The following is a 27,844-nucleotide window of genomic DNA, read 5'->3' as shown; positions in this document are numbered from 1 at the left end:
GGGAGCCATATATTGGCTTTGATAGGTCTCGTTATCAGGCCCGGCCGAGTTCCAAGATGTTGGTGTATTCCTAGACCTATGAGCTGGTCATGTACCCATGCTATAATGTGAGCCTCTCAACATGTTGAGTCTCAAGCCATGAGAGTGCTTGAATCAACCTTTGAACATGCTCAGACTTTAGCCTCTGAGTTACATAGGGTGCACAGTTTGATGACCATCGTTATCATGTTCTGTTGTTGGTTCCATTCCAAGAGCCCCTCACCTTAGACCGTTATTGTCACATTCTATTCTTGGTTCCATTCTAGTAGTCTCTCACCTTGCCTTCATGGAGGGGTGTTGGAATATGAAGCCATAGTGAGTCTAAAATGAGTGTTCTAGGTGTGTTTTATAGTCTAGTGAGTCCTAGACATGCCACGTGTCATATTGGGAGTTATCCCATATACACTATGGCTTTCTAGAGTCTAGTGTCACAGTATATAGTGTTGTACTTGTCTAGTGTCTATGAAATCAGTCAACATTAAGCTCTTTGGTATCATGTGAGTACTTGTCCATTGCTTTTATTTTCTTTCCATTTCATTTCCATTATGCTTGTTATCTTTCCTTTCCATTCTTAGTGTTAGCTTGCTTCTCTCCCTACTACTATGATCTTTCTGATTCTATTTCCTAACACCCCCCCATGGAGAAAACGTGAGGGACTACTGGAATGGAACAAAAAACAGAAGACAACGATGACAAGACTACTAATCTATGCACCCTATGTAAGTCAAAGGCTAAAGTCTAAGCATGTTCAGAGGTTGATCCAAGCACTCTCATGGCTTGAGACTCAACATGCCAAATAGATTCATTCCACATGACTGGCTATCTGTCTATTTCTTCGTGAGAGGAGGGTGTGACTCCTTGAAGAGTGTCTCTGAAGCTGCCCCGAGCTTTCAGAATGAAAGCGATGAGAGGGAAAAAGGGAGATCTAAGATGGGCTGAAGTAAAAATCTATCTCGAGCTGTCCATCCAATATCCCCAGTGAGAAGGTGTACAAGACTGAATGCTGTGTAATTAAAAATATTTCCAAGGCTCCTGTCAATCCTCTCACTATAAACTTGCAGAGCAAGGCTATATACTACAAGTTCAGATTCATAATATTGAGACCTCCTTCCCTTGTGGGGAGAATGAGGGTCTCCCAAGCCACCCTAGCTACAACATATGAGGTGCCATCTAACCCACTCTAAAGGAAGTTCCTGATAGATCTCATGAGCTGAGATATACAACCTCTACATTTGCACCAAAATGAACAAACAAACCAAGAAGTAGCCAATAATATTGGGTTCACAACCACTAGTCTAGATGCAAGGTCAAGTATGACAGAACTCCAAAAAATGAGTTTCTACCTAATGCTCTTCAACACGGGAGCAAACTGCTATGCTAGAGAGATGCCCACCCCGACCTAGCAGAAAACCTTTATTGAACCTTATTGACCCAACACACATCATTATTTCATTCATTTTTGGGAAACAACCCAGGGCAGAGTACCCAAATACATCAATATTAGAAAATATACTCATCATCCTTGTCTACCTCTAGAGGGAGAGGTAGATTGCGGATTTTGGCGGTAAGTGCATGTTCTGGAGTATCCTCCTCTTTGTCCTCATTGGTGGTATTATGCACGAAGTGGGCATGCTCCTTTGATTTTTGCTTTGCCAGTTTTTTTTAAATAAGAAAATTACTTCATTAAGTATGAATAAAAACCTTGAGAGCAAGCTCAAATGCGGGAGTACATCATGCAATGCATGAGGAAAAAACCACCTCAAAAGGACCTAATAGAAAACCAAGGCAAAGGCTGAACATGCCACCTCAACCCTAAGGGAGAATCAAAGAAGAAAGAAGATCCTCTCCAAACTCTGAAAAAAGTAACTCTCCTAGTAGTGGCTGCTATGTGGAGGATCCTTGCATGCTCGTCCACATGGCCATCAGAGTGTGTACTGTGTCAGTCCAAATGCTGGCCATAGCTTGGGAAGGGTGAAGCTAAATACCCTCCATCGCCTATGTACACCTGGCTCGCCAAATATGCCAAGATGCCATGCTAGCCAGAATCTCCCAAGACATGCTATTGAGGCATGAGCAGCTCTGAAAGGAGTGAAGGGAACATCCTAGAGGGAACGAGACTCTACTGAGTGTCGCCGTATAATGAGAGTTGGATTTGGATCATGTCCATCGAAGAACACTTGAGGGCCAGAAAGAGATAACAAAGCTATTGAACCCTAGGTCATATAGAAAGATGTTGTATGAAAGATACTGAAAATCCTAGCAACACCTTTCCAGATCGTCCTTGCATGTCTGTACTCCCAAAGGCAATGCTGTACTGACTCAATTGCAATGTGACAACTAGGACAAGTAGGGTCAGCCTCGAACCTCGATCTACCAAGAGAGAGAGAGTGCCATGGACATATCTGAGAACCCTCTTTGCTGCATTCCAATGTGTGATCGTGGGACAATGGATGAACTGGCTCAAAAGCCCTGTGGCGTAGGCAATATCAGGCCGTGTGGAGCATAGATATATCAAACTGCCAACCAACTGCCTGTACAAAATGCCATCAAACTTTTCAGCAGTATCATGCTTACTCAGCTTGAGTCCCTTTTCCAATGGAGTAGCGACAGGCTTACAGTTCTCCATTTTAAATTTCTGCAACAACCCCTTCGAATACTTTGTCTGTGACATAGAGATCCCATCATGGGACTGCCAAAACTCAATGCCAAGAGAATAGTGCAATAGGCCCAAATTTGTCATGTCAAAGTTGTGACATAAAGCAGACTGCAGTGCTAAAATTTGCTGCAAATCACTGCTAGTGAGTATAATGTCATCCACATATAGTACCAACATGACCAATTCTGATTTTTGCTGCAGAACATACAGATTTGGCATTTGGCTCTGTATGAGTGTTGACGAAGCCTTGGGACAGCAAAAACTGATGTATCTTTTGATACCACGCACGAGGTGCTTGCTTCAGCCCATATAGAGCCTTCTTGAGCTTGCATACCTTGTGCTCTTGTCCATTCACCTCAAAAGCTTGGGGCTGATGTACATAGACCTCCTCTTTAAGATCTCCATTGACGAAAGCGGTCTTGACATCCATCTGGTACACTGACCAACCATAAAACGCAGCAAGAGAGATGAGAGAATGAATGGTGGTCATCTTGGCCACTGGAGCAAATGTCTCCTCATAATCTATCCCCTCCTCTTGTGCATACCCCTTGGCAACCAAATGGGCTTTGTATTTCTCAATTGTAAAGTAACTGAAAATGCGCCCAACAATGCAGAGTATCTACAAATGCACCTGAGAGTGCAAGAGTATGGGCTGCAAAAACAGTCCCGAAGCGAAATACACAGCTCAAAACACTTTCTGAAAGTGCACCTTGGCCCGAAACACTTGTAAAACAGTCGAGTGACTGTGTGGGCAAGCTGGGGATGACAAAGGAGCTGAAGTGAGCTGTTTGGAGCTGAATGGAGCTGTCGAGAGTACTTCTGAACACAATACACGTGTAGAGAAGAGCTTGGAGAAGTATGGAGATGCCTGGAGCTACTGGAACAGGACCCGGGAGAGACTAGACCTGAAAAAGGGCAAGATCTGAGCAGAAACGCCCAAAAACAGTCGAAAACTGCTCAAATCACCTTCTAATAAGTCGTACGGGCTTGAAATCAGGTCCCGACAAGTCATACGGACTCACGGCACTGTCGCGCAACTGTACAGACAGATCCGTACAGACTGTACGAACGAAAAAAACCAATTATTATTATGATATTTATTTTTCGCTTGAGATGGTGCGGGCCAAATTTGTTTATGTGCGGGCAGCTCCGAAATTTGAAAAAACATCAAAATCGGACCTCAAAAGGTCAAAAAACAACCGCTGGACTGTTGGAGCTACCTCAAACGAAAGCTAGGGAGCTGAATGTGAGAACTAGGAATGTGCACTGGAGCACCAAGCTTGTTGGTGTCTGGAAGCAAGCGCGGGAACTGGCTCTAGAGACGGAAGCGCTTTGATACCAAATGTAGGAACAAAGTGGAGACAAGTTGTGAACACAAGTGAGCAAGAGTGCACACACAAGAAAGCTCCAATAGAAATGTTCAAATGAAACAATACAAGTACTTGGTATATATAGTAGCCAAGTACTCCTGGTCAACCATAGGATTGACTTTATGCCTACAACACCATATCTTTGTAATCTCTTACAAAAAGTGGGCTAAGGGGCATCCCTGGCGGACTGATCTGGTAACATCAAACATGTACCCCCTGAATCCAATAATAAGAATCTGTGGGCTGACCTGTAGAGGGCTGACACCCCTCTGATCCATGCATCTGAGAAACCAAAATGAGTAAGTGTGCCCTCCCGAACGCCCCAATTTACCATGTCATAAGCTTTCTCAAAGTCCAAGAGTAGAATGGCCAGCTTGTGGCCATTATGCATGGCCCAATCTGAAGCCTCCCAAAATGAGAAGATGTTTTTCAAAGATGCTTCTACCATGCATAAATCCCGTCTGTGTATCATGGATAAGATCTTGGGAAACGGCTGTAGACGAAGGCTAATAGATTTAGCTAAGATTTTATACAAGGGACCCAACAAGGTAATCGGTCTTCGCTAAGACACTAAATTCTTGCAACCCCCTTTCGGAATCAAATGAATGAGGCCCTCCGTAAGTCAGTCTGGCATCTCACCCAAGTCCCAAACACCCTGTAGGATTGAAGTAATGTGATCCCCAAGCTGATCCCAAAAAGTAATAAAAAATAAGGGGGTAAGTTCATCTGAACCAGGACACTTGCCCTTATGAAGGGCAGAGAGGGCAATCCTAAACTCTACGTTGGTGAAGGGTGCATCAAGTGAGATAGTCATATGCCCTGTCACCAACCCAAGTAAGTGTCGTCAAATAACCACTCTAGCGTCATCTCTGGCCTGAGATGGATGGTGTTGAGATTGCAGGTTGAACTTCCATCTCTGGCCTGATATGGATGCCACTTTACTTCAGATGTAGGTTGAACTTCCATTTTTGTCGCAAGATATGGACCCCACTCAAAAAACGGGTGCTTTTTGGGCAGAAATGGCTATAGCTAGGCGGCCATCAAGGCATTTGTTGCGGGCTACTTGCGGAGAACTGAGCTGCAAATGGTGGCCAAAAAGTAGATGAAGATCATGGGCAGAAAGTCGATGAAGATCGTGAAGGTCATCTCCTTCTCCTTCTCTAAGTCAAGGCAGCCAATGTCGGTGGAGAGAATCAAGATCTCGGGCAATAGGAGCAGCTCCATGTCTTCATCTTCAAGTCTCTAATGCTGGTGGTGAGGCTCAGGTAGAGGAGGAGCAGAGCTCAAGTCTCAAGTGGAAGAGAGGACCTCCAAGGAGGAGGAGGGAGAGTAGCCTTTCTGGCCTTCCTCACCTCTACCTCTTGGAAGTGGCTCTGATACCACATGAAGAGATATGGCATGGAGGAACGGAATGGAAAATGGAAAGGCAAAGAACTAAATGGAAAGCATAACTGAAATGAAAGAAAAAGAAATGAAAGGATGCAATAACCAATAGAACTTACATGACCAAGAGAGCTCCAAGTGAGTTGATTGATTTGACATGAGAAAGTACAATGCCTTTATAGGATAGGCACACACACACTCTTAAGTGCCAAATGTATATGGGATAAGTCCCATAGTGACTTCTTACTGTGTACCGAGAAACTAGTTAAGTACATTAAGAAACGCAGAGTTGACGATGATGATGATGATGATGATCATCATCAGCAGTAGCATCTCTTTTTATGATTAAATGAAATTTTATTTTCTTTTCTTTTTTGTAAAATTGGGTTCCGTTTCTATCTTTTCTAACCACCTTTGCTCCTTCGCCTTCACATCCTCCTCCATAACTTGCCTTCCTCTTGTCTCTAGTCTTCAAAACTTCCATCTCAACCATTGGATCAAAATCTTTCCGGAATCGTACTCTCACCCTGCTAGAATTTGCCTGCCCGAGCTGCCCGAAATTTCACTCCCAAAGGCTTTGATGATGATCAGGATCAAGGTCGGGGGGTCCCACTTTCCTCTTGGAAAATGGCTCGTCCGCTCGCCATTTTCCAAGTGGGAAAGTGGTCCTCCCCCACTTTCCCTACCACGGTCACTCCAATGCCCATCTCTAGCCTCCATCCATCCCATTGTAGCCTCTCTCACCCTCACCAATGAGCCCTTTGCTACATGCCCTTCTAGCAAGAAATAGAAAACGACAACCCAAAACCATGCCTAACAATTGCAATCAAACTACACAATCTGATAAAGGCATGCAATGATCGAACAACCAATGAAAAGCTACCCTTGCCTTCCATGTGCCCATAACTCTAATGACATCCAACTAACCTCACAAGAAAAGAAAACCTTGTGCACTCCAATAGCTAATTCGAATGGCATCTCATTGGCAACATTCCTAACAAATTGAAAATACATGTACCCAATCTATCCAATCAATTAAAACTACTCCTTGCTCTAACAGTAGGGCCCAAAAGCTAGCTTCCCCACATTCACATCATGCAAGCTACCGACATTCAAATCAATCTGCCTACCTAAGGGCTAGCCACACTCAAATCCTTCAAGCTTGCATGATGCTTACATTACGATCTTGTTTGCAGCCTATCTTGTAGCCTGGCAACATAACCTCCTAGGCAAATGTGCCCTCAAATGGGCCGTGGGTGGGTGAGTACCCAAAAAGAAAGAAAAAACTACTCCCTCCAAGTTCCATTTGCAGCAAGATATCATTGGCACTACACATCAAACATGGTCAACATGGGGAGCCATCTTGAGCCACTCTTGTGAAAAACACATCAATTGAAATTACTCCCTCCAAAGAAGACCACATATTGAGTGTGGTCAACATGGTAGCCATCTTTAGCCCTTGCATGCATTGTAGCCACTCTTGTCAAAATGACATCAATTGAAACTCCCTTCAACTTCCATTTGAAGAAGATATAGTTTGCACTGCACATCAATCATGGTTAACTCCCAATGCTTCATTTGACCAAACAATTACCCACAAATAGGGCTTGCAAATAAACAAATTTCCCTTTTTTATAGCCACATTTAACAAACAAAACCTTTGGATATAAAGTAGTCTAGTAATACTCTAGTACTAATAAAAACACACTCTTTGACTCTGGTTTCAACAACACCAATGCCAAATAAAAGATATCAATTTTTGGCATCGGAACACCTTCATAAGACTAGAATATATCAAATCTTATAAATTATTTAATTTTTTAAACAAGCAAAGAACAAAGGAAAGAAATCAAAATCACTTGGGTAAACCTATTTCTTACTAATCTTTGAAATGCCAACCCAAACAACAAAAACCTTAATAGCAAAAAGAAAGAAAAAAAACAAAAATAAGAAAAAAAATGCAAGAAGGAATAAATAAATAAAGTTTGTTAAATGGAAAGGTCCATGAGACTGAAAGAAGCCTGATACAATGAGCCAAAAGGGTGGAGCCCCTAATCGGGCATGAAAGAAGCTTGATACAATGGGCCAAAATGCCAGAACTTCTAATCAGGGATCATCACCCATGATGAATCCTACATATCAAATCTAATACATGAGAGAAATCAGGGGCCCATGTCTAGTGTGAAAGCTGAAGTGGAGCCTGATGATGAATGACGTTGCACTGACATAAAACCTATCGTAGAGTACTACTTGTGGTCTGTGTGTGACCTGTTGTTCCTAATAGTGGAAAGGGTCTAGAACAATCTGATGTGCGACCGATGGCTTTTTGCGGATCATCACAGAATGAATAGGCAAAATCATTCAGTTTATGTTTCAGCATTGTATCTCTAAATTTTACTCTTTTCCTTTTCCAATCCTGCTTCTGCAAATTTAAATATAGAGGTAATATGAAACATGAAACTGCCTTGTGACGTTTTGAAATTGTCAAAGTATAAGACATTAAGATTTTGTATATCGATAAGATGAAGTAGACACAAATGGCTTCTTGAGGAAGATGCACTACACAACAAAACGTATTTTGGGTTGCATAGCTTTAGATTTTCTTTTTTTCAAAATGAAGGCTATGTGAATACTTTGAAAATTAGTAGGATGCTTGCAGCGTTTTGCTTCTCAGCGATATGTATGTTTGCAGGAACACATATGCCATAGGAAGGGTTTGCCTTGTGGAGACACCTGATAATGAAAAGTGTGGAATTGTGAACACACTAGCTATTGGGTGCAAGATAAGTTTAGAATCGTATATAGAGAATTTGATGGATCTTTTGAGTGAACAATGTAATCCCAAAATGGAAGATGTATCCCCATCAGAAATACAATATTTTTCTAAAGTGTTCTTGAATGGATGTTGGGTAGGTATTCACAATAATGCAAGGGACTTTGTCAAATACCTACGCAATCTTCGACGGCAGTTACAAATCAATCAAGAGGCAAGTTTATTTCATGTAATTTAATATCCTTACAATTACTTTTTCATTTTTTCTATAAATTTTATTCTATTAAATATGCTATATTCAAGATCAGTGGTAGGCTGTATTCAAATTTTCGTAAACAGGATTGACATCGGAGAGCTGCTGCTCCTCCCCGCTCCCTTGCTGCACCCTCTCCCTCAGCCCGTCCCTCCCTCTCTCCCTTGCCCTCAGCCCCTCCCTCTCCCTCAGCCACTCCCTCCCTTCCCCTCCTCCCCTTCAGCCCACCCCCTTCCAGCCCGCTTCCTCTCCTCCCCCTCTCAGCCTGCTCCCCCGCCTCCTCCCTGCCTCTCCTCCCCCTCCCTGCCTGCTCCCCCGCCCCCTCCCTGCCTCTCCGCCCCCTCTCTGCCTCTCAGCCCTCCCCCTCCTCTCCCTCTCCTCCCCCTTCCCTTCACTCCCTGCTCCCTCTCCTCCCCCTCTCAGCCTGCTCCTCACTCCCTCCCTGCCCCTCCCTCTCCTTCCTCTCCCTCTCAGCCCGCCCCCTCCCTGCCCCTCAGCCCGCCCCCTTCCTGCCTCTCCTTCCTCTCCCTTTCCTCTTCCTAGCCTGCCCCCTCCCTCCCTCTCAGCCTGGCCCCCTCCCCTTCAGCCTCTCAGCCTCTCCCCTTTACCCCTCCCTTCTCGCCCCTTCCCCCCGCTCCCTCCTCACCTCCTTTCCCCTTTTTTCTACCCCCCTTTCTCCCACAGCATTTTTTGGAGCGGAAGGAGCCTCCAAATACCTTTTCTAAAGACGAGTTGCAGCAGCTCAAGAAGGATGTAGAGATTGAATGCTCTACCACGTTGCTAGCACGCATCTTCGGGTCTCACCCCTCCAGATCCCAAGCCAGAGACTGGATGCTTGCGGCTCTCCCCCCACACCTCACTCCACGATTGTTAGATGTTCATCTTCTGGGACGAGGTTTTTTCCAGGTTGTTTTTGATACTCCAGAGGCTGCGAGCACTGTGCTCAGGGCTGAGTTTTTACACCTGGGACACAGGAAGATCTTCTTCGAAGCCTTTCATATTGGTTTCGACCCAGTGGAGGCAGATAAGGAAATCTTTTCGCTCTTCATCAGACTACCCGAGATTCCTAAGGTTTACCATCGACTTCTTTCTGTTATCGGGGAGCATTTTGGCGCAGTTGCTGAGATCCCACCCCTCCCTAGGTTGCCATTGACTGCAGCAGAGGCAACCAAGGCTGATGGGGTACCTAGAGTTAGGGTCCTCTGTAAGGATCCTAACCTCAAGATGGATCATGTTATGATCCAGCACCCGGATGGTTCCTTTTTTCACCAGAGAGTAGAGATTTTAGGCAGACAGGACCAGTGTAGGATATGCAGGACCATTGAACACTTTGCCAGGGATTGCCCTAGGAAGAAGAAAAGGCCCAAGAAGCCCTCTGGTACAGCTACCGCCCCATGGCCTCGACAGGGGGGACAGGGGGGTGGTATAGGTCCAGCACTTGCTCCTCGGCCTCGACAGAGGGGTGGTACAGGTCCAGCACCTGCTCCTCGATCTTCGCATGGCGGTCCTCCTCAGGATGGTGGTGGTACAGGTCCAGCACCTGCTCCTCACCCTCGACAGGGGGGTGGTACAGGTCCATCACCTACTCCTCGAACCCCACCTATCTCAGGGGCACGCGGCGCTCTCTAGTGGGTTCCGGTACGTGTGCAGATCCATCCTTCAGTTCACGAGGATACATTAGTGGACTCTGCTTCACCTCGAGCTATCCCTCCAGTCTCACCTTGCATAGTCCGAGACGCTGAAGCTTCAACCTCCTCCCTAGTTGCAGCTTCTTCCCTAGATCCAGCGCTGCCAGACGCTCTTCTTGAGGCAGTAGAGGTCTCCGCGGCTGGGCAAACATAGGATAGAGAGCAGTCCTCACTTCCTCCCTTGGATAGGGGGAAGGGGATGGTTTACACTATTGATCCTCTTCCCTCAGAAGGGATCCTTCGCACTCCGGTGTCTGGCTTTCTTCACAAGAACTCGTTTTCAGCCCTGGCAGATGGTTCAGATTTCCCAGAGGAGGAGTTTGTGCTCGCTACTTTTGGGGAGCCAGTGATTGGGTTTCTTGTTGACAGGGCTTCTTCTTCAGGTGGCAGGGTTCTTTCCCCTGTTGATTTTCCGCCACTTGGTTCCATCCCTCCCTCCTCGAGCAGGAGGTCTTCCCCTATTGAGGGGTTTGTTTCCGCCACTAGGTCGGGTAAGGTGTTCCACTCTACATCCTCCTGTCGATGAGGATTATTAGTTGGAACATACAGGGCCTAGGTGGCATCCCACATCGCTACCATAGACACCTGATCTGGGATCAGCTTCATCCAGGTGTTACTGGGGGTTCCATTGATATCTTATTTATTCAAGAGCATAAACTGGATTCTAGAGATTGTGCCAAGTCAGGTAAGTTGCTTTCTGGCCATACTTTTTGGTCGCCTGCCTTGGGCACCAGGGGGGGCACATCTATTTCAGTTTCGCAATCGGTTCTCCCCTTAGTTGTTGGACACGGAGTCATTATTCCCTCTAGAGCTCAGTGGATTATTCTTTTGATTGGAGGGCGTAAGGTTGGTTTCCTTAACTTGTATGCCTCCAACATTAGAGGGGAACGTGTCCTTATGTGGAAGACTTTGCTCTCCTGGGCCCCCATTGTGGATTCATGGGTAATTGGAGGTGACTTTAACATGGTCGAGTTACCCTCAGACAAAAAAGAGGGTAGAGAAGGCAGACTTCACTCTTTGGAGAGAACAGCTTGGGATGCCTTCCTTTTTCACTTCTGTGGCAGAGATACTTGGTGTGATGATGCCTTTCTTATTGAGCCACAGTCCCTCCTGTTCTCTTGGTCGAACAGGAGGCAGCAAATGCCTATTCATGCACGCATTGACAGATTCTATGTAGATGACTAGGCACTAGACAGAGGTGGATCGGTATGCATTGCTGCTGGGGTTTCCACTTCAGACCACTTTCCTGTTAAGCTGGCTGTCTCAGAGCGTCACTTGAAAGGCCGATCTACCAGCATCAGGATTCCAGATGCCTTTTACACAGAGAAGGACCTTACAGAGGCAGCCCTGCAGATATGGGTTTCTCCTGTCCAAGGTGGGCAGCCATATCCATCACATGTAGCCGCTGCCCTTTCTGGTATTAGTGATTTCTACCGCTCAGTTGCTTGTACCAGGAGATGAGATATTCTCAGACGTGAGATTGGTGTTTGCCAGCAGTTAGCAGCTTTGCAGAGGGAAGAGCAGAAACGGCCTTCAGATGCTTGGATTCAGGAGCGCCTTGCTGCAACAAGGACTCATCAGCAGTTATTGCTTGATCAGAGAGCAGAGTATGCCTTTCATGCACGGGACTCCTTCTGGATTTAGATGGGTGGTAAAGTCAATAAACACTTTTTCTCTACTCTTGGCACTATATTGACTCACATGGGGTTTTACAGACAGAGCGTGATGATGTCTTATGCATAGCTTCAGATTTCTATGCCACCCTTCTTACTGCTGATGCTGAGACACATGATAGAGAGGATGCTAGAAAGGCTATTTGGCAGAGCATCCCTGTGTTGGTGAATCTGGGTATGCATGTTCTACTCGATGCACCTTTCACCAACACAGAGTTCAGGACTGCACTTTCAGCCCTTCACAAGGGCAAGTGCCCAGGTTCGGATGGCCTCACCCCGTCTTTCTTCATTGCATTTTGGGATATGATTGGAGACTATATTACTTCAGCCCTGCAAGCCATTTGGGACTCTGGCGAGATGCCTGGGTCGCTTACAGAGGGTCTCATCCACCTTATCCCAAAAGGAGGTTGCAGAAATTTAGTGTCCCAGTGGAGGCCTATCACACTTCTGGGGACTTGTTACAAGATTCTGGCCAAGGCTATCAGCCTCCGATTGCAGCCACTTCTCCCTGATCTTATTCATGACACTCAGACGGGATTTGTGCATGGCATAAGCATTTATAACATTTTTTCTTTCTGGGAAGCTTCAGAGTGGGCCATGTAGAGTGGCCAGAATCTTGCCATTCTACTTTTGGATTTTGAGAAAGCTTATAACAGAGTAGATTGGGGTTTTTTGGAGGGCACCCTTCTATGCTTTGGCTTTACTGATGCTTGGATCAGAGGTGTTTCCTCTTTGTACAGATCAGCCCATACCCAGGTACTTATTGGTGGGGTAAGGGGTGAGAGATTTCAGATTTCGAGATCAGTCCGTCAGGGATGCCCCCTTGCTCCTTTCCTTTTTTTGTTCGTGGCCGAAGCTATGAGTATCTATGTTAGATCTCAAGCTGACATCTTTGGGCTGAGACTTCCCATCAGAAGGGAAGAGGAGCTACTTGACAGTGAGTTGGCAGATGACACAGCAGTTTACTTGGATGCCACTCCACAGACGCTCACTTCTTTCAGGACAGCATTGGATTTATTTTGCTTGGCGGCAAGGGCGCAAATAAATTGGCATAAATCCAATGGCTTTTGGATCAGTGATGAGGACACTCCAGTGATGAGGCTGAGACTTCCCATCAGAAGGGAAGAGGAGCTACTTGACAGTGAGTTGGCAGATGACACAACAGTTTACTTGGATGCCACTCCATAGACGCTCACTTCTTTCAGGACAGCATTGGATTTATTTTGCTTGGCGGCAGGGGCGCAGATAAATTGGCATAAATCCAATGGCTTTTGGATCAGTGATGAGGACACTCCAGTTTGGGGGCTTGATATAGGATTCACTTGGGTTCAGAGAGGTGAGCCTATCAGGTATTTGTGCTACCAGGTCGGCTTGGATATTTCTACCACGCAGCAGTTTGCTCTCGTTTTGGAGAGCATCAGAAGGAAGCTTCTTTTTTGGAGCTCAGCCAAGCTGGATCTTGCCTCTAGAGTTGTGGTGGTCAACCAGGTCCTCTTGGCCATGCCCTTGTTTGTTCATGCTGGTGCCGTTCTAGGGACTGCATCATTCAGCTCAGAAGACCGATTAGAAAGTTTCTCTGGAGTGGGCTCGATGGCACAGCAGATGCCTTACCCAGGGTGGCTTGGGAGACCCTCATCCTCCCTACACAGAAAGGGGGTCTCAATATTATTGATCCAGATTTATAGTGCAGAGCTTTACTTTGCAAGATGGTGGTGCGGGGACTTATGTCAAGGAAGGAACCGTGGAAGGACTTTCCTATCAGCAGCATACAGAGGTGCACACCTTCTTCAAGAGGAGACTGGATGAGCAGTGTTAGGTGGATCTTCACCGCAGCACACCTCAAATCACCTTCGTCCCCTCTCATGGTTGCCATTTTGAAAGCTTGGGCCAGTTTCAGAAGCACTCTTTGAAGGATTCCTCCTTCCTCTCGGGAAGAGATTAATAGGCAACACATCATGTGGAATGACAGTATTTTAGATGATCATGGCAGACCACTGGGTGCCTCACTCTACATGCAGTGGTCCAGGTGGGAGAGGGGACCTGCATCTTCTATGAGGTCTTGGAAAGCTTTCCGCAGGCTTCCAGAGGAGACCAAATCAAGGTTGACATGATATCTAAGAGGGAGTGCAAGGAGGATCTTGTAGATTGAGGCAGCCCTTCTAGAGGTTTGGGTAGACACAGATGATATGCCACTCACTTCCTCCACTTGGACAGGTACTTTTTCGAGAGGCGGTGTTTCGCTTTAGGTTTTGGCCTTTCGAGATGCACAGGAGGATGCTTTGGTTTTTAGTGTCCAGGATGGTGGCAGATTGCTCAGGTCTACAGAGGACATCCATGCAAACATTGTGGCAAAAACAATCACCATGAAAAGTATTGTAGAGCCAAAAAGGAAGAAGCTACAACGTCAAAAATTGCCAATCTACTTTCATTTGATGAGTTTCCACATGATTAAGACTATGCTTTTTAGGCACTCTGTCTTTTTGTTTATCATCACTTGGTCAAATTTTGAGGTTCTCTGCCTGGAGTAGTACTCCAAAAAGAATATGTAAATCACCTCTGGTCACCATATGATGTAGACCATGTGATATGTGTTTTGACTATCCCATTTTTGTAAACCTCACACCCTTGGGAACCCTTGCTGGCATGAGATCCTAGCCATAGATTAATCCTTGACCACCATGAGATGGCATGAGAAACTATGAGACTATGAATCCTTGACACTGCAAGAGGCAATCCCTTGAGGGGGGTTTGTTGGGGTAAGTATGATCAAGGGCTTGCTCTATGGTGCATTTGTGCATCTAGGGGAGTCACATGTGTGTTTGTGTGTGTTGTAAAGGCACATCAAGTGCTATGATGTGTCTAGTGTGTGACTTAAGTGATGATGTGAGACAAAGGGAATCCCACTGATGTAGGGATTGATTGCCACTGATGTAGGGACTGATTGCCACTATGTAGGGAAGGTATTACCTTCTCCCCCTTTCTATAAAAGAGAGTCTTCTCTCTCACAATCAATATAGAGATTTCATTGTGCTCTCACACCTCTTGCAAGATGCATCTATTCTATCCTACGGGATCCTACAAATGGTGTGTTCCAGCAGCTCCAGGTGTCTCCATACTTCTCCAGGCTCTTCTCTATATGTGTATTGTGTTCAGAGGTACTCCCGACAGCTTCATTCAGTTCCAAACAGCTCACTTCAGCTCCTTTGTTATCTCCAGCTTGCCCACACAATTAGTGGACTGTTTTGCAGGTGTTTCGGGCCAAGGTGTACTTTTAGTAAGTGTTTTGAGTTGTGTATTTTGCTTCAGGACTGTTTTTGCAGCCCATACTCTTGCACTCTCAGGTGCATTTGCAGATACTTTGCATTGTTGGGCGCATTTGCAGTTACTTTACAGTTGTGGATGCTTTTGAGCTCCGTTGGATGCATTTGAGCACTCATGGGTGCGCTCTTTTAGATTTGGGTTGTGCATTTTCAGTTTGGGATTGCACTTCAGGTTTCAGCAGAGTGCAGTGATTGGTAGATGCCATTTTTGCAGTGAGTGCATTGTGCAGTCAGTGGCATTTTAGAGCAGCCAATCGTACTTTGCATTTGCAGCTAGTATTAGTTTGGGATTTGCAGGCACATTTGTAGCCAATTGCACTTTTGGGACTTGCAGTTCCTTTTGTAGGTACTTTTTTTTTTTTTCCAAGAAAAAGACTTCTATTAAGTAAGAGAAAAAACCCGCGAGAGCAAGCTCAAAGCGGAATACATCATGAAATCATAAGGATAAATAAAAAACCCCCTCAGAGTGAGGTGGAAAACAACCAAGGCTGAGGCTGAAAGTGCCACCTCAACCCTGTAGTAGTCTCAGAGAAGAAAGGAGAATCCTTCCATTCCCTGAAGAAAGAAGCCCTCCTAGCTGAGGCTGCACGGGAGTCTCCCTGCATACCCGTCCATATGGCCATCAAAGTATGTACGGTGTCTATCCAGATACTAGCCAATGTGTACGAGGGATGTACCTGAGTACCCTCCAAAGCCTCTGTGCATCTGGCTCTCCAGATATGCCAGGATGCTACACTCACTAGAATCTCCCAAGAAGTATCCATAGAGGCATGTACAGCTGTAAAAGGAAGGTGTGGTACCACATCCAACGAACAGGACTCAATCCGATGACGTCGAACCAAAATAGCCTGAGAGGAGTCAACTCTCTCATAGAAAACCTGAGGTCCTATAAGAGAAAGCCAAGCCACTGAGCCCCATGTCATAAAAAATGGGGAGTGGGCAAAGTAACTGAAAATCCTAACTACCCCCATCCAAATCATCCTCGCCTGCCTGCAATCCCATAAGCGATGCTGAATGGTCTCCGAAGCAGAAAGGCATCGAGGGCAAGTAGGGTCGGCTTCGAACCTAGACCTCTAAAGGTTCACTGCAATCCCACCATGGATAGAAAGCCAAAAGAAGATAGTGATCTTTCTATTCCTGTGGGATTTTCAGAGTCTCCTCCAGAAGCACCTCTGTAGCTCCGCAGTGATATAAAAAGTCTCCCAATGAGGAACTCTGGAAGGTCTCCAACCTCTACTGCTGAGCTGATATCTCCTGGCATTACTAACCGTGTAACGAAATAAGAGGATGCTCTTCTCTCGATGCCCTGCGTCAATCCACTCCCACTCTCGGGGGTCCCACTGCAAATACCTGATGGGAACTCCCCCAAAGAGCCAGAGCCTCCAAGACCCGGTGGAGAGTAGCCGGCAGTCTGGGTCTAGAAACCACTCTGACTCAGATCCCTGCACCAAAAGACCTACAATCCTGATAGGCTGAAAAGCAGACTCAAGCAAGATGTCCTCTGTGGACCTGAACAATCTGCCACCATCCTGGACACTAAAAACCAAAGCATTCTCCTGTGCATCTCGAAAGGCCAAAACTTGAAGCGGAACACCGCCTCTCGAAAAAGTACCTGCCCAAGTGGAGGAAGTGAGTGGCATATCATCTGTGTCTACCCAAACCTCTGGAAGGGCTGCCTCAATCTGCAAGATCCTCCCTGCACTCCCTCTAAGATGTCCTGTCAACCTTGATTTGGTCTCCTCTGGAAGCCTGCGGAAAGCTTTCCAAGACCCTATAGACGATGCAGGTCCCCTCTCCCACCTGGACCACTGCATGTAGAGTGAGGCACCCAGTGGTCTGCCATGATCATCTAAAATATTGTCATTCCACATGATGGGTTGCCTATCAATCTCTTCCCGAGAGGAAGGAGGAATCCTCCGAAGAGTGCTTCTGAAACTGGCCCAAGCTTTTAGAATGGCAACCATGAGAGGGGACGAAGGTGATTTGAGGTGTGTTGTGGTGAAGATCCACCTAACACTGCTCATCCAGTCTCCTCCTGAAGAAGGTGTGCAGCTCTGTATGCTGCTGATAAGAAAGTCCTTCCACGGTTCCTGCCCTGGCATAAGTCCCCACACCACCATCTTGCAAAGTGAAGCTCTGCATTGTAAATCTGGATCAATAATATTGAGACCCCCTTCATGTTAGGGAGAATGAGGGTCTCCCAAGCCACCCTGGCTAAGGCATCTGCTGTGCCATCAAGGTCACTCCAGAGAAAGTTTTTGATCGGTCTTCTGAGCTGAAAGATGCAGTCCCTGGAACGGCACCAGCATGAACAAACAAACCAAGCCATGGCCAAGAGGACCTGGTTGACCACCATAACTCTAGAGGCAAGATCCAGCTTGGCTGAGCTCCAAAAAAGAAGCTTGCTTCTGATGCTCTCCAAAACGGGAGCAAATTGCTGCGTGGTAGAAATATCCAAGCCGACGTGGCAGCCCGAATACCTGATAGGCTCACCCCTCTGAACCCAAGTGAATCCTATGTCAAGCCCCCAAACTGGAGTGTCCTCATCATTGATCCAAAAGCCATTGGATTTATGCCAATTTATCTGCGCCCCTGCCGCCAAGCAAAATAAATCCAATGCTGTCCTGAAAGAAGTGAGCATCTGTGGAGTGGCATCCAAGTAAACTGCTGTGTCATCTGCCAACTCATTGTCAAGTAGCTCCTCTTCCCTTCTGATGGGAAGTCTCAGCCCAAAGATGCCAGCTTGAGATCTAACATAGATACTCATAGCTTCGGCCACGAACAAAAAAAGGAAAGGAGCAAGGGGGCATCCTTGACGGATTGATCTCGAAATCTGAAATCTCTCACCCCTTACCCCACCAATAAGTACCTGGCTGTGGGCTGATCTGTACAAAGAGGAAACACCTCTGATCCAAGCATCAGTAAAGCCAAAGCGTAGAAGGGTGCCCTCCAAAAAACCCCAATCTACTCTGTTATAAGCTTTCTCAAAATCCAAAAGTAGAATGGCAAGATTCCGGCCACTCTGTATGGCCCACTGTGAAGCTTCCTAGAAAGAAAAAATGTTATCAAAAATGCGTCTGCCATGCATAAATCCTGTCTGAGTGTCATGAATAAGATCAGGGAGAAGTGGCTGCAATCGGAGGCTGATAGCCTTGGCCAGAATCTTGTAACAAGTCCCCAGAAGTGTGATAGGCCTCCATTGGGACACTAAATTTCTGCAACCTCCTTTTGGGATAAGGTGGATGAGACTCTCTGTAAGCGACCCAGGCATCTCGCCAGAGTCCCAAATGGCCTGTAGGGCTGAAGTAATATAGTCTCCAATCATATCCCAAAATGCAATGAAAAAAGACGGGGTGAGGCCATCCGAACTTGGGCACTTGCCCTGAGGGTGATAAGCTGATGGACCAAACTATGCCTTGTGGTCATTCATGCTTAAGAACATCTTGGTTGGTAAGGACTTGTAGGATATTGTTAGTGGGGATGAGGTGAGGCCAGCATGCTTATCTACATCCAACACAGCTTAACGGGTCAGACTACAGGCAAATAGCAGACTGCTACAGTCCCGTCTGCTAGTCCCATAGCATCGACAGAGGAACACCCGTAGTGTCCAAGCGATGTTTTTGATTGCCATAAATGTGAAGCGGCACATTATGATGACTATCAAGTTGTGCAAGGATGCAAAGGCAGCATGGGAAAGATTGGTAAACATGTATCATGTTAAGAATGAGGCAAGAGCCATTGCCTTGACAAATCAACTCAAGGATCTCGAGATGCAGGAAGGCCAAGCCATCACTGATCATATTGTCACGATCACGGATTTACGTGATCAGCTCGCAAGTATTGATGAGAAAATAGAAGACAAGCTCGTCTCTACTACTCTCAATAGCTTAGCGCCCTCATATGGCACATTCATCACTTCATTGACCATTGTTCTTAGGCAGCCCCATTCTTGTTCAATGAGTTAGTTGGGATTTTGTTATAGGAAGAGGAGAGATGCTCAAATTTTGCCAAAGCCTCTCGTCAGGGTGAGCAAGCGCTTGCCATGGGTGGAAAGGGCAACCATAAGGTTGACTTTATGCCTACAATACCATATCTTTGTAATCTCTTATAGATCCCTCCTCAAAGATATGGCTGAAAGTACCCTGGAAACATCTTAGGTGTACCCTGCAGTACCTAAAGTACCATGGTTCCACAAATTCATCTAGATTGATATGCAACCTATGGGAGTACATGAAAACAATGTCATTCTGAATCACTTCACAATCCCCCTTGACATTGTGAGAATGTCTCTGATCCCTAAGCCATGTCGATGTTGTAAGAAAAGATCTGTTGATAGGGCTTTGGTGAAGATATCCGCCACATTGTCCTCAAATTGACAATAGATGAGATCAATGAAGCTATTAGAAATACGGGAGAATTATCAGATTTCTGCAGAGTTGTAGAAAGTTTTTTGGCAGAGGCTCTGGAAATCCCACTGGAATAGAAAAATCACTCTCTTCTTTTGGCTTTCTATTCATGGTGGGATAGCAGTGAACCATTGGAGATCCAGGTTTGGGGCTGACCCTACTTGCCCTCGTTGCCTTTCTGCATTGAAAACAGTACAACATTGCCTTTTTTTTTTTGGCAAAAAAGAGACTTCTATTAAGTAAGAAAGAAACTCTTTAGAGCAAGCTCTGTGCGGAAATACAACATGCTAAGCATGTAATAAAAAGCACCTCAGAGGAATGAGGTAGAAAGAAACAAAGGCTGAGGCTGAAAATGCCGACTCAACCTTGTAGAAGTCTCAGCAAAGAAGGGAGAGTCTCTCCAATCTCTGAGAAAAGTAACTCTCCTGGAGGAGGCTGCTCGAGATGATCCTTGCATGGTCGCCCAAATGGCCATCAGAGTGTGTACCATATCTATCCAAGTACTCGCCAAGATCTGAGAAGGGTGGAACATGAGAACCCTCTAAAGCCTCAATGCATCTGGCTCTCCAAATATGCCATGCTGCAATGCTAGCTAAGACCTTCCATGGAGAGTTGACCGAGGAATGAGTAGCCGTGAAGAGAGTGGCCAGAACATCCTCTAGAGAGCATGACTCCACAAGGTGTCATTGTCGTGAAGAGCCAAAGAGGAGTCCAGTCTCTCAAAAAAGTCCTGGGGCCCTGAAAGAGTAAGCCAAGCCACTGATCCCCAGATCATATAGAAAGGTAGGGGAACAAAAGTGCTGAAAAGTCTTGCAATCCCCTTCCATATGATTCTCGCCTGTCTGCAATTTCAAAGGCAGTGCTGTATTGTCTCCAAAGCAGAAAGGCAACGAGGGCAAGAAGGGTCAGCTCCGAACCTGGATCTCCATTGGTTTACTGCTATCCCACCATGAATAGAAAGCCAAAAGAAGAGAGTGATTTTTCTATTCTGGTGGGATTTCCAGAGCCTCTGCCAAAAAAATTTCTGTAAGTCAGCAGAAATTTGAAAGTTCTCCCAATGATGAGCTCTGGGAGGCCTCCAACCCCTACAGCTGAGCTGGAATTTCCTGGCATTACTAACCGTGTAACAAAAGAAGGGTATGCCCTTCTCTCGATGCCCTTCATCTATCCATTCCCATTCCCTAGGGTCCCACTACAAAAACCTAATTGGGATACCTCCATAGAGCCACAGCCTCCATGAGCCCAAGGCGATAAGAAGCGGGTCAGGATCCAAGTACCACTGTAAAAGAGAGCCATGCTCCATGAAGTTGACTATCCTAACTGGCTGAAACGGTACATTCAACAAGACATCGTTTGTGGATTTAGACAACCTACCCCCCGAAGAAACATCAAAGACTAAGGCATCCTCATGTGCGTCATGAAAAGCAATCACCTGTAAAGGAACTCCCAGTCTGGAAAATGCCCCCATCCAGGTGGAGCAAGTAATAGGCATGTTATCTGTGTCCACCTAATCCAAGGGCAAGGCTGCATCAATCTGTCAGACTCTCCCTGCACTCCCTCTGAGATTAAGGCCATCGGGGCCTGTCGGTCTGCAGGAAGCTTTCTGAAGGCTTTCCATGCTCCCACAGTAGATGCAGGGCCCCTCTCCCATCTTGGCCACTGCATGTAAGGAGAAGCTCCAAGTGGTCTGCCATGCTCATCCAAAATCCTGTCATTCCACATGATAGGCTGCCTTTCAATCTCTTCATGGGTGGATAGGTGAATCTTGCGAAGAGTACTCGTGAAGCTGGCCCATGCTTTCAGGATACCAACCATAGGAGGGGAAGAGGGAGATCTGAGGTGGGCTGTGGTGAAAACCCATCTGGTACCATGTGTCCAATCCTCTCCTGAAGTGGACGTGCGAGACTGTATGCATCTGATAAACAAATCCTTCCAAGGCTCTTGCCCTGGCATAAGTCCTCTCACAACAACCTTGCAGAGTAAAGCTTTGCACTGTAGATCTGGGTCGATGATATTCAAACCCCTTTCTCTTGAAGGGAGAATCAAGGTCTCCCAAGCCACACTGGCTGTAACATCAGATGTGCCATCTAGACCACTCCATAAAAAGTTTCATACAGGCCTCTTAAGCTGAGTGATACAATCCCTAGAGTGGCACCAACAAGAGCATACAAACCATGCTGTAGCTAGAAGAACCTGGTTAACCACCACCACCCTGGAATCCAAGTCAAGTTTGGCTGAGCTCCAGAAAAGGATCTTTCTTTTGATGCTCTCCAACACCGGAGCAAACTGTTGTGAAGGAGAGATGCCCACCCCAACCTAGCAGCTCAAATATCTGACGGAGACGTTCCTCTGTACCCAAGTGAAGCCAAAATCATTACCCCAATCCGGGGTGTCATCATTGCAAATCCGAAAACCATTGGATTTATGCCAATTAATGTGTGCACCTGTAGCTGTGCAAAATAAATCCAAGGCTGTTCGGAAGGAAGTGAGCGTCTTGGGGGAGGCATCCAAAAAAACAGCCGTGTCATCTGCCAACTCACTATCCAAGAGCTCTTCTTCCTGGCGGATAGGAAGCCTCAGACCATAAATATCAGCTTGAGATCTAATGTAGATACTCATAGCTTCTGCCACAAATAGAAAAAGAAAAGGGGCAAGAGGACATCCCTGGCGGACTGATCTAGAAATGTGAAACCTGTCCCCTCTTACCCCCCCAATGAGCACCTTGCTATGGGCTGATCTGTAGAGAGAGGATACTCCTCTAATCCATGCATCTGAAAAATTAAAGCGAGATAGAGTACCCTGTAAAAAATCCCAGTCTACTCTGTCGTAAGCTTTCTCAAAGTCCAAGAGTAGAATGGCCAATCTCTGGCAGCTCTGCATGGCCCATTCTGAGGCCTCCCAAAATGAGAAAATATTATAAAAAATACTTCTGCCATGCACAAACCCTATCTGCGTGTCATGAATCAAATCTGGAAGAAAAACTTGTAGCCGTAGACTGATGGCTTTCGCCAGAATCTTGTAAAAGGTGCCCAATAGAGTGATGGTCTCCATTGAGACACAAGATTCCTATTGTCTCCCTTTGGGATGAGATGAATGAGACCATGTGTAAGTGAGTCCGGCATCTCACTAGAGTCTCACACACCCTGCAGGGCTGATGTAATGTGATCACCAATCTGCTCCCAAAAAGTAATAAAAAAGGAAGGGATAAGTCCATCCGAACCTGGGCACTTACCCTTGTGAAGGGCAAGTAATGCAGTCTTGAATTCTGCATTGGTGAAAGGTGCATCCAAAGAAACATACATCTCATCCTTCACCAATACAGGGATACACTGCCAAATAACCTCTCTGGCATCATCTAGCCTGTGTGTTCAGATCTGTAGTAAGAAGGGATGCAAAAAAATCTGAAGCTATATGCATGACAACATCAAGATCTGACTGTAACACTCCGTTTAAGTCAACAAACAACACTGCCTTTGGGATTGCAGACAGTCAAGAATCATATGGAAGGGGATTGAAAGGATTTTCAGCACTTTTGTTCGCCTCCCCTTGTATATGACCTGGGGATTAGTGGCTTGGCTCACTCTTTCAGGGCCCCAGGTTTTCTTCAAGAGACATGACTCGTCTTGGACTCTACACATCCGACGACACCTTGTGGAGTTGTTCTCCTTAGAGGATGTTCCGGGCACTCTCTCCAGGGCTGCTCATTCCTCGGTTGACTCTCCATGGGAGGTTTTAGCTAGCATTGCAGCATGGCACATTTGGAGAGCCAGATGCACTGAGGCTATGGAGGGTTCTCAGGTTTACCCTTCTCAGATCTTGGCCAGTACTTGGACAGATACGGTACACACTCTGATGGCCATATGGGCAACCATGCAAAGATCCTCTCGAGTAGCCTCCTCCAGGAGAGTTACTTTTCTCAGGGATTGGAGAGACTCTCCTTTCCTTGCTGAGACTTCTACAAGGTTGAGTTGGCATTTTCAGCCTCAACCTTGGTTTCTTTCTACCTCATTCTTCTGCGGTGTTTTTTATTACATGCTTAGCATGTTGTATTTCCACACAGAGCTTGCTCTAGCGAGTTTCTTTCTTTCTTAATAAAAGTCTCCTTTTTGCAAAAAAAAAGAAGTCAAGTGTTACCATTGAGAAGTTCTCCAGGAAGAACTTTGCAACATGGGAAGCCAAAATGCGGCTTCTACTTATGAGAGAGAATCTATGGCTGGTTATGAATGGAAAATCAAGAGAACCCGAGGATGATGAAGAGAAGCTTCTCCGATGGCAAGCTCAAAATGAAAAGGCCGTCTCTTTTATTGGTTTGGCTCTTGCTGATACTGTCATTCATCCCCTTGATTTTGGGCTCACTGCCCATGAATTGTGGAGCAACTTAGAGTACTTGTTTGGCAACCAACTCATCAATTCCAAGGTATTTCTTTGCAAAAGTTCTTCAGGCTCACCATGAAGCATGAAGGCACTCTTCAACAACATCTGAATGAAATGGAATCCCTCATCACACAACTTGCTGCTTTAAAAACCCCTATAGGAAAGATGATTAAGTTGCTGGCATCCTCTCAAGCATTGAAGACATTCCAAAGTACCGGGAGGTCATTCCAGCACTACAAGTGGCAAAGATGGCATTCCATGGCATGGTGGCCATGCTACTTGACCATGAATGGAGGTATACCAATACTCTTGGCTCTAATGTACTTTTTTCAAAGGGTAAAGGTAAATTCAAAACTCTCAAGTGCACATACTATGGGAAGCTTGGTCACACGGAGGATCGTTGCTTCAACAAACTTACCAAGCAACAAATCAAAGACCATGTTAATTTGGTTGCGGCTGTCCATAATGAAGCAGAGGAAGTAGATAAAGACCCGCCATTACCGACACATGCTTTCACGGCTCACATCCGAGATCTCTCTCCCCATCTGAAGATTTATGAGCCTAATGATTGTGACTATGCATTTTAAGTTTTACATGAGCTTGATATACTTGGGTACTCTACCTTGGATAGTCCCACAAAAATTCATGTTATAATCTCCTTGAGTCATTGAGTCAATAAAGGTTCTCAGCCTTGGATCATCCTCTTCAAATGATGTTTTATTTCCTTTATGAGTGGTGTGTGGCTTCCTACCATGTCCTGTTATGAAGCCAGGGGGGATGCATTGCGGGAGCCTTTCTATTGGCTTTGATGGGTCCCTTTATCAGGCCTAGCCGAGTTCCAGGATGTGGGTGCATTCCCTAGACCAATGTGTTGGTCAGGTAGCCATGCTTCATTTAAGCCTTTGAGCTACTTGAGATGCATAGAACAGTAGACTTCATCATTTTGTCATGTCCTGTTTTGGTTCCATTCCAGTAGTCCCTCACATTTCCTTCATGGGGGGGACATTGGAACATGAAGTAAAAGCGAGTGTTCTAGGTGTGTTTTTATAGTCTAATGAGTCCTAGACATGCCACGTGTCATATTGGGAGTTATCCCATATACACTTTTGCTTTCTAGAGTCTAGTGTCACACTATATAGTGTTGTGCTTGTCTAGTGTCACATTAGATCACATGGGAACACAACTTGTAGGATGGAATCCCCTACCTCTACCCAACTGAAGGCTGCTGCATATGGAGTATGGATATCAAACCACCAAGCCAACACTTGATAACCGCAGGTCAGGTTTATGTTTGAAAAGCCCCAAACTATTAGACAAGTCCATATTCATTCTAGAAATGCCCCAAACTGTTAACCAAGTCTATACATTCTAGAATGCCAGTCCATGAGATATGATAAGAGGTGAAATGAAAATAAATTCTCAGTTTTCAAAGATTTGATCATAAGAACTTGATATGGAATGCTTTGTATATCTGGGTATATGCTTAGAACATTGTCTTTCCAAAGTTCTTAGAATTTGATTGGATCAAAATTCGTTTCTCACCTTATTGTTTTTGTAATTCTTTCTCACAGGTTGAAATTGCAGAAGATGTTAACCAAAAGGAGATAAGAATATTCTGTGACAGTGGCCGTTTTTTGAGGCCTTTAATTGTGGTAGAGAAAATGCATTCTTGCATAACAAAGAACAATACCAAGGATCTGCGATTTGTGACAATGAATCCATTTCAATATCTATTAAATCATGGAGTAATTGAGTTTGTAGGGCCTGAAGAAGAGGAGAGTTGCGTTGTAGCTCAAGATTGTAAAGAGCTAAAAGATTCTCTCAGTGAGCATGACAAGATTCACTTTACTCATTGTGAATTGAATCCCTGCTTTTCATTTTCAATAGCGGCTTCTCTTATTCCATTCTCAAATCACAATCCTCACACGAGGGTTATGCTTCAGGCCCAGAAGCATGGAAAACAGGCCATAGGATTTTACACCACTTGCATGTCTGTCCGGTCAGATAAGACAAGTCACCAGTTGCTATATCCACAAAATCCACTTTGTGACACAAAAGCTGCAAACTACATCAATAGACAAGACCTTAGCAATGGTCAAAATGCTATCGTTGCTGTGAGTCCGTTCTATGGATATAACCAAGAAGATTCAATCATTTTAAACCAGTCTTCTATCGACCGTGGGTTATTCAAGTCTAATCATTTTCAATCTTTTGATCTTCATATGGATGTGCAAAGAGAGAGATTTACAAAGCCAACAAGCTTGAAAAATCTTGACAATGATGGCCTCCCATTTATTGGTGTAAATTTGAAGGAAGGAGACATTCTTGCTGGAAGAGAATGCCAAGACCCGAATAACTGCAAATGGAAAGAATCAAGCTTAAAACTAAGAGTGGGTGAAAGTGGCCGGGTTGATCAGGTCATCTTGGCAACAGATGATGATGAAGAAAATGTAATAGCACATGTTAGATTAAGACAGACACGCACACCTATTGATGGAGATAAATTTTCAACAAGGCATGGTCAAAAAGGTGTAGTGGGATTTCTTTGCAGGCAAGAGGACCTGTTTTTTACACGTGAAGGAATTGTGCCAGATATAGTGGTTAACCCCCATGCCTTTCCGACCCGGCAGACAGTTGGGCAGTTGGCAGAGAGTATTGTTACAAAAATTGCTGCAATCAGTGGTAAGAAATTTGATGCCACACCATTCAATAGAACAGAAATGGACTCAATCATGGAGGAACTTCAAAGGTGCGGTCCTTGGTATATAATAATTTAGTATTCAATAGTTTATTATCTGGTTTAAAAATGACATGTTGTCAGTCTTTGTGATTGCAGGCTGGGATATGAAGGAGGAGGAAAGGAGGCAATGGTGAATGGGAGAAGTGGTCAACAAATGAAGGAGAAGGTAACAATAAGCCCGGTATTCTATCAACGACTAGTACACATGGCTTTGGATAAATTGAAGTGTAGAAACAGAGGCCCTGTCAATCCCCTTACAAGGCAGCCTGTGGCTGATCGTAAGAGGCAGGGAGGTACAAAAATTGGAGAAATGGAAAGAGATTGCTTGATAGTACATGGGGCTTCAGCAAATTTGAAAGAGAGATTGTTTACTTTAAGCGATCCTTATAAAATGTTCATTTGTAGCTCATGTAACATAGTCGCTTCAAAAGAAGCAAAAGGATACACATGTTGTGCTTGCAAAAACAGAAAACATGTTGTACAAGTGCCCATGCCCTATGCTTGCAAACTTCTTTATCAAGAGCTCCTTAGCATGGGAGTGCGTCTCAAGTTTTGGACTGAGCCATGTTGAGTAACACTATGGATTTTTTTGGATCCCAGAAAAATCATGGGTTAGTATATCAAGAGCTCCTTATCATGGCAGTGCATCTCAAGTTTTGGACTGATCTATGCTTACTAACACTATGGATTTTGTTAATCTTACAAAAATTATTTTTTACTGGCCTTTATGACAAAAATCTGGCAGTACATCATTCACCCTCATTGGCCACCTGGGGCAGAGCTTGAGGATGAGCCTACATTGCTGTGGTCAAGAGGGCATCTTTTATGAGGGTGTAGAACCATGGTTTGTTTTTAATGCATATTGCCACAAGGCTTTCATGGGATTTCTGTTAGGAAATAGAGTCAATGTGAGTGACTTTTAGTGTGTTTCTATTGAGTTCTAGGGTAGTACTATACTACTTTATATCCTAGAGTGCCACGTGTCACTATGTGACTTATCCCATATACATTTGACACTTAGACTGTGTGTGTGCCTATCCTATAAAGGCATTGTACTTTCTCATGTCAAATCACTCAAGTCTCAAGCCTTTCTTGATGATGTAAGTACTTTACTTTGGTTGTACATTTCTTTCTTTCTTTCATTTCCATTATGGTTGTTTAGTCTTGCT

The 27,844-nt window shown here is 45.2% G+C and overlaps 1 protein-coding gene across 1 annotated transcript in view; it reads left to right on the top strand.

The window, feature by feature from the left end:
* Positions 1 to 27,246, top strand: part of LOC147882442 (DNA-directed RNA polymerases IV and V subunit 2-like) — a 160,451-nt gene extending 133,205 nt beyond the window's left edge. Inside the window, exons 6-8 of the mRNA XM_087400248.1 lie at positions 8,141 to 8,435; positions 25,507 to 26,684; positions 26,772 to 27,246. Coding sequence (XP_087256374.1) covers positions 8,141 to 8,435; positions 25,507 to 26,684; positions 26,772 to 27,246 — 1,948 coding nt within the window. The remainder of the gene's footprint in view (positions 1 to 8,140; positions 8,436 to 25,506; positions 26,685 to 26,771) is intronic.
* The last annotated feature ends 598 nt before the right edge of the window (positions 27,247 to 27,844 follow it).

This window comes from Dipteris shenzhenensis, chromosome 29, assembly GCF_047967505.1.
Source record: "Dipteris shenzhenensis isolate YYH24624 ecotype China chromosome 29, Dip_SZ_1.0, whole genome shotgun sequence".
Classification (NCBI taxonomy): domain Eukaryota; kingdom Viridiplantae; phylum Streptophyta; class Polypodiopsida; order Gleicheniales; family Dipteridaceae; genus Dipteris; species Dipteris shenzhenensis.
Note: the sequence above shows the minus strand (reverse complement) of the source record. Positions and strands in the feature narration are given on the sequence as shown.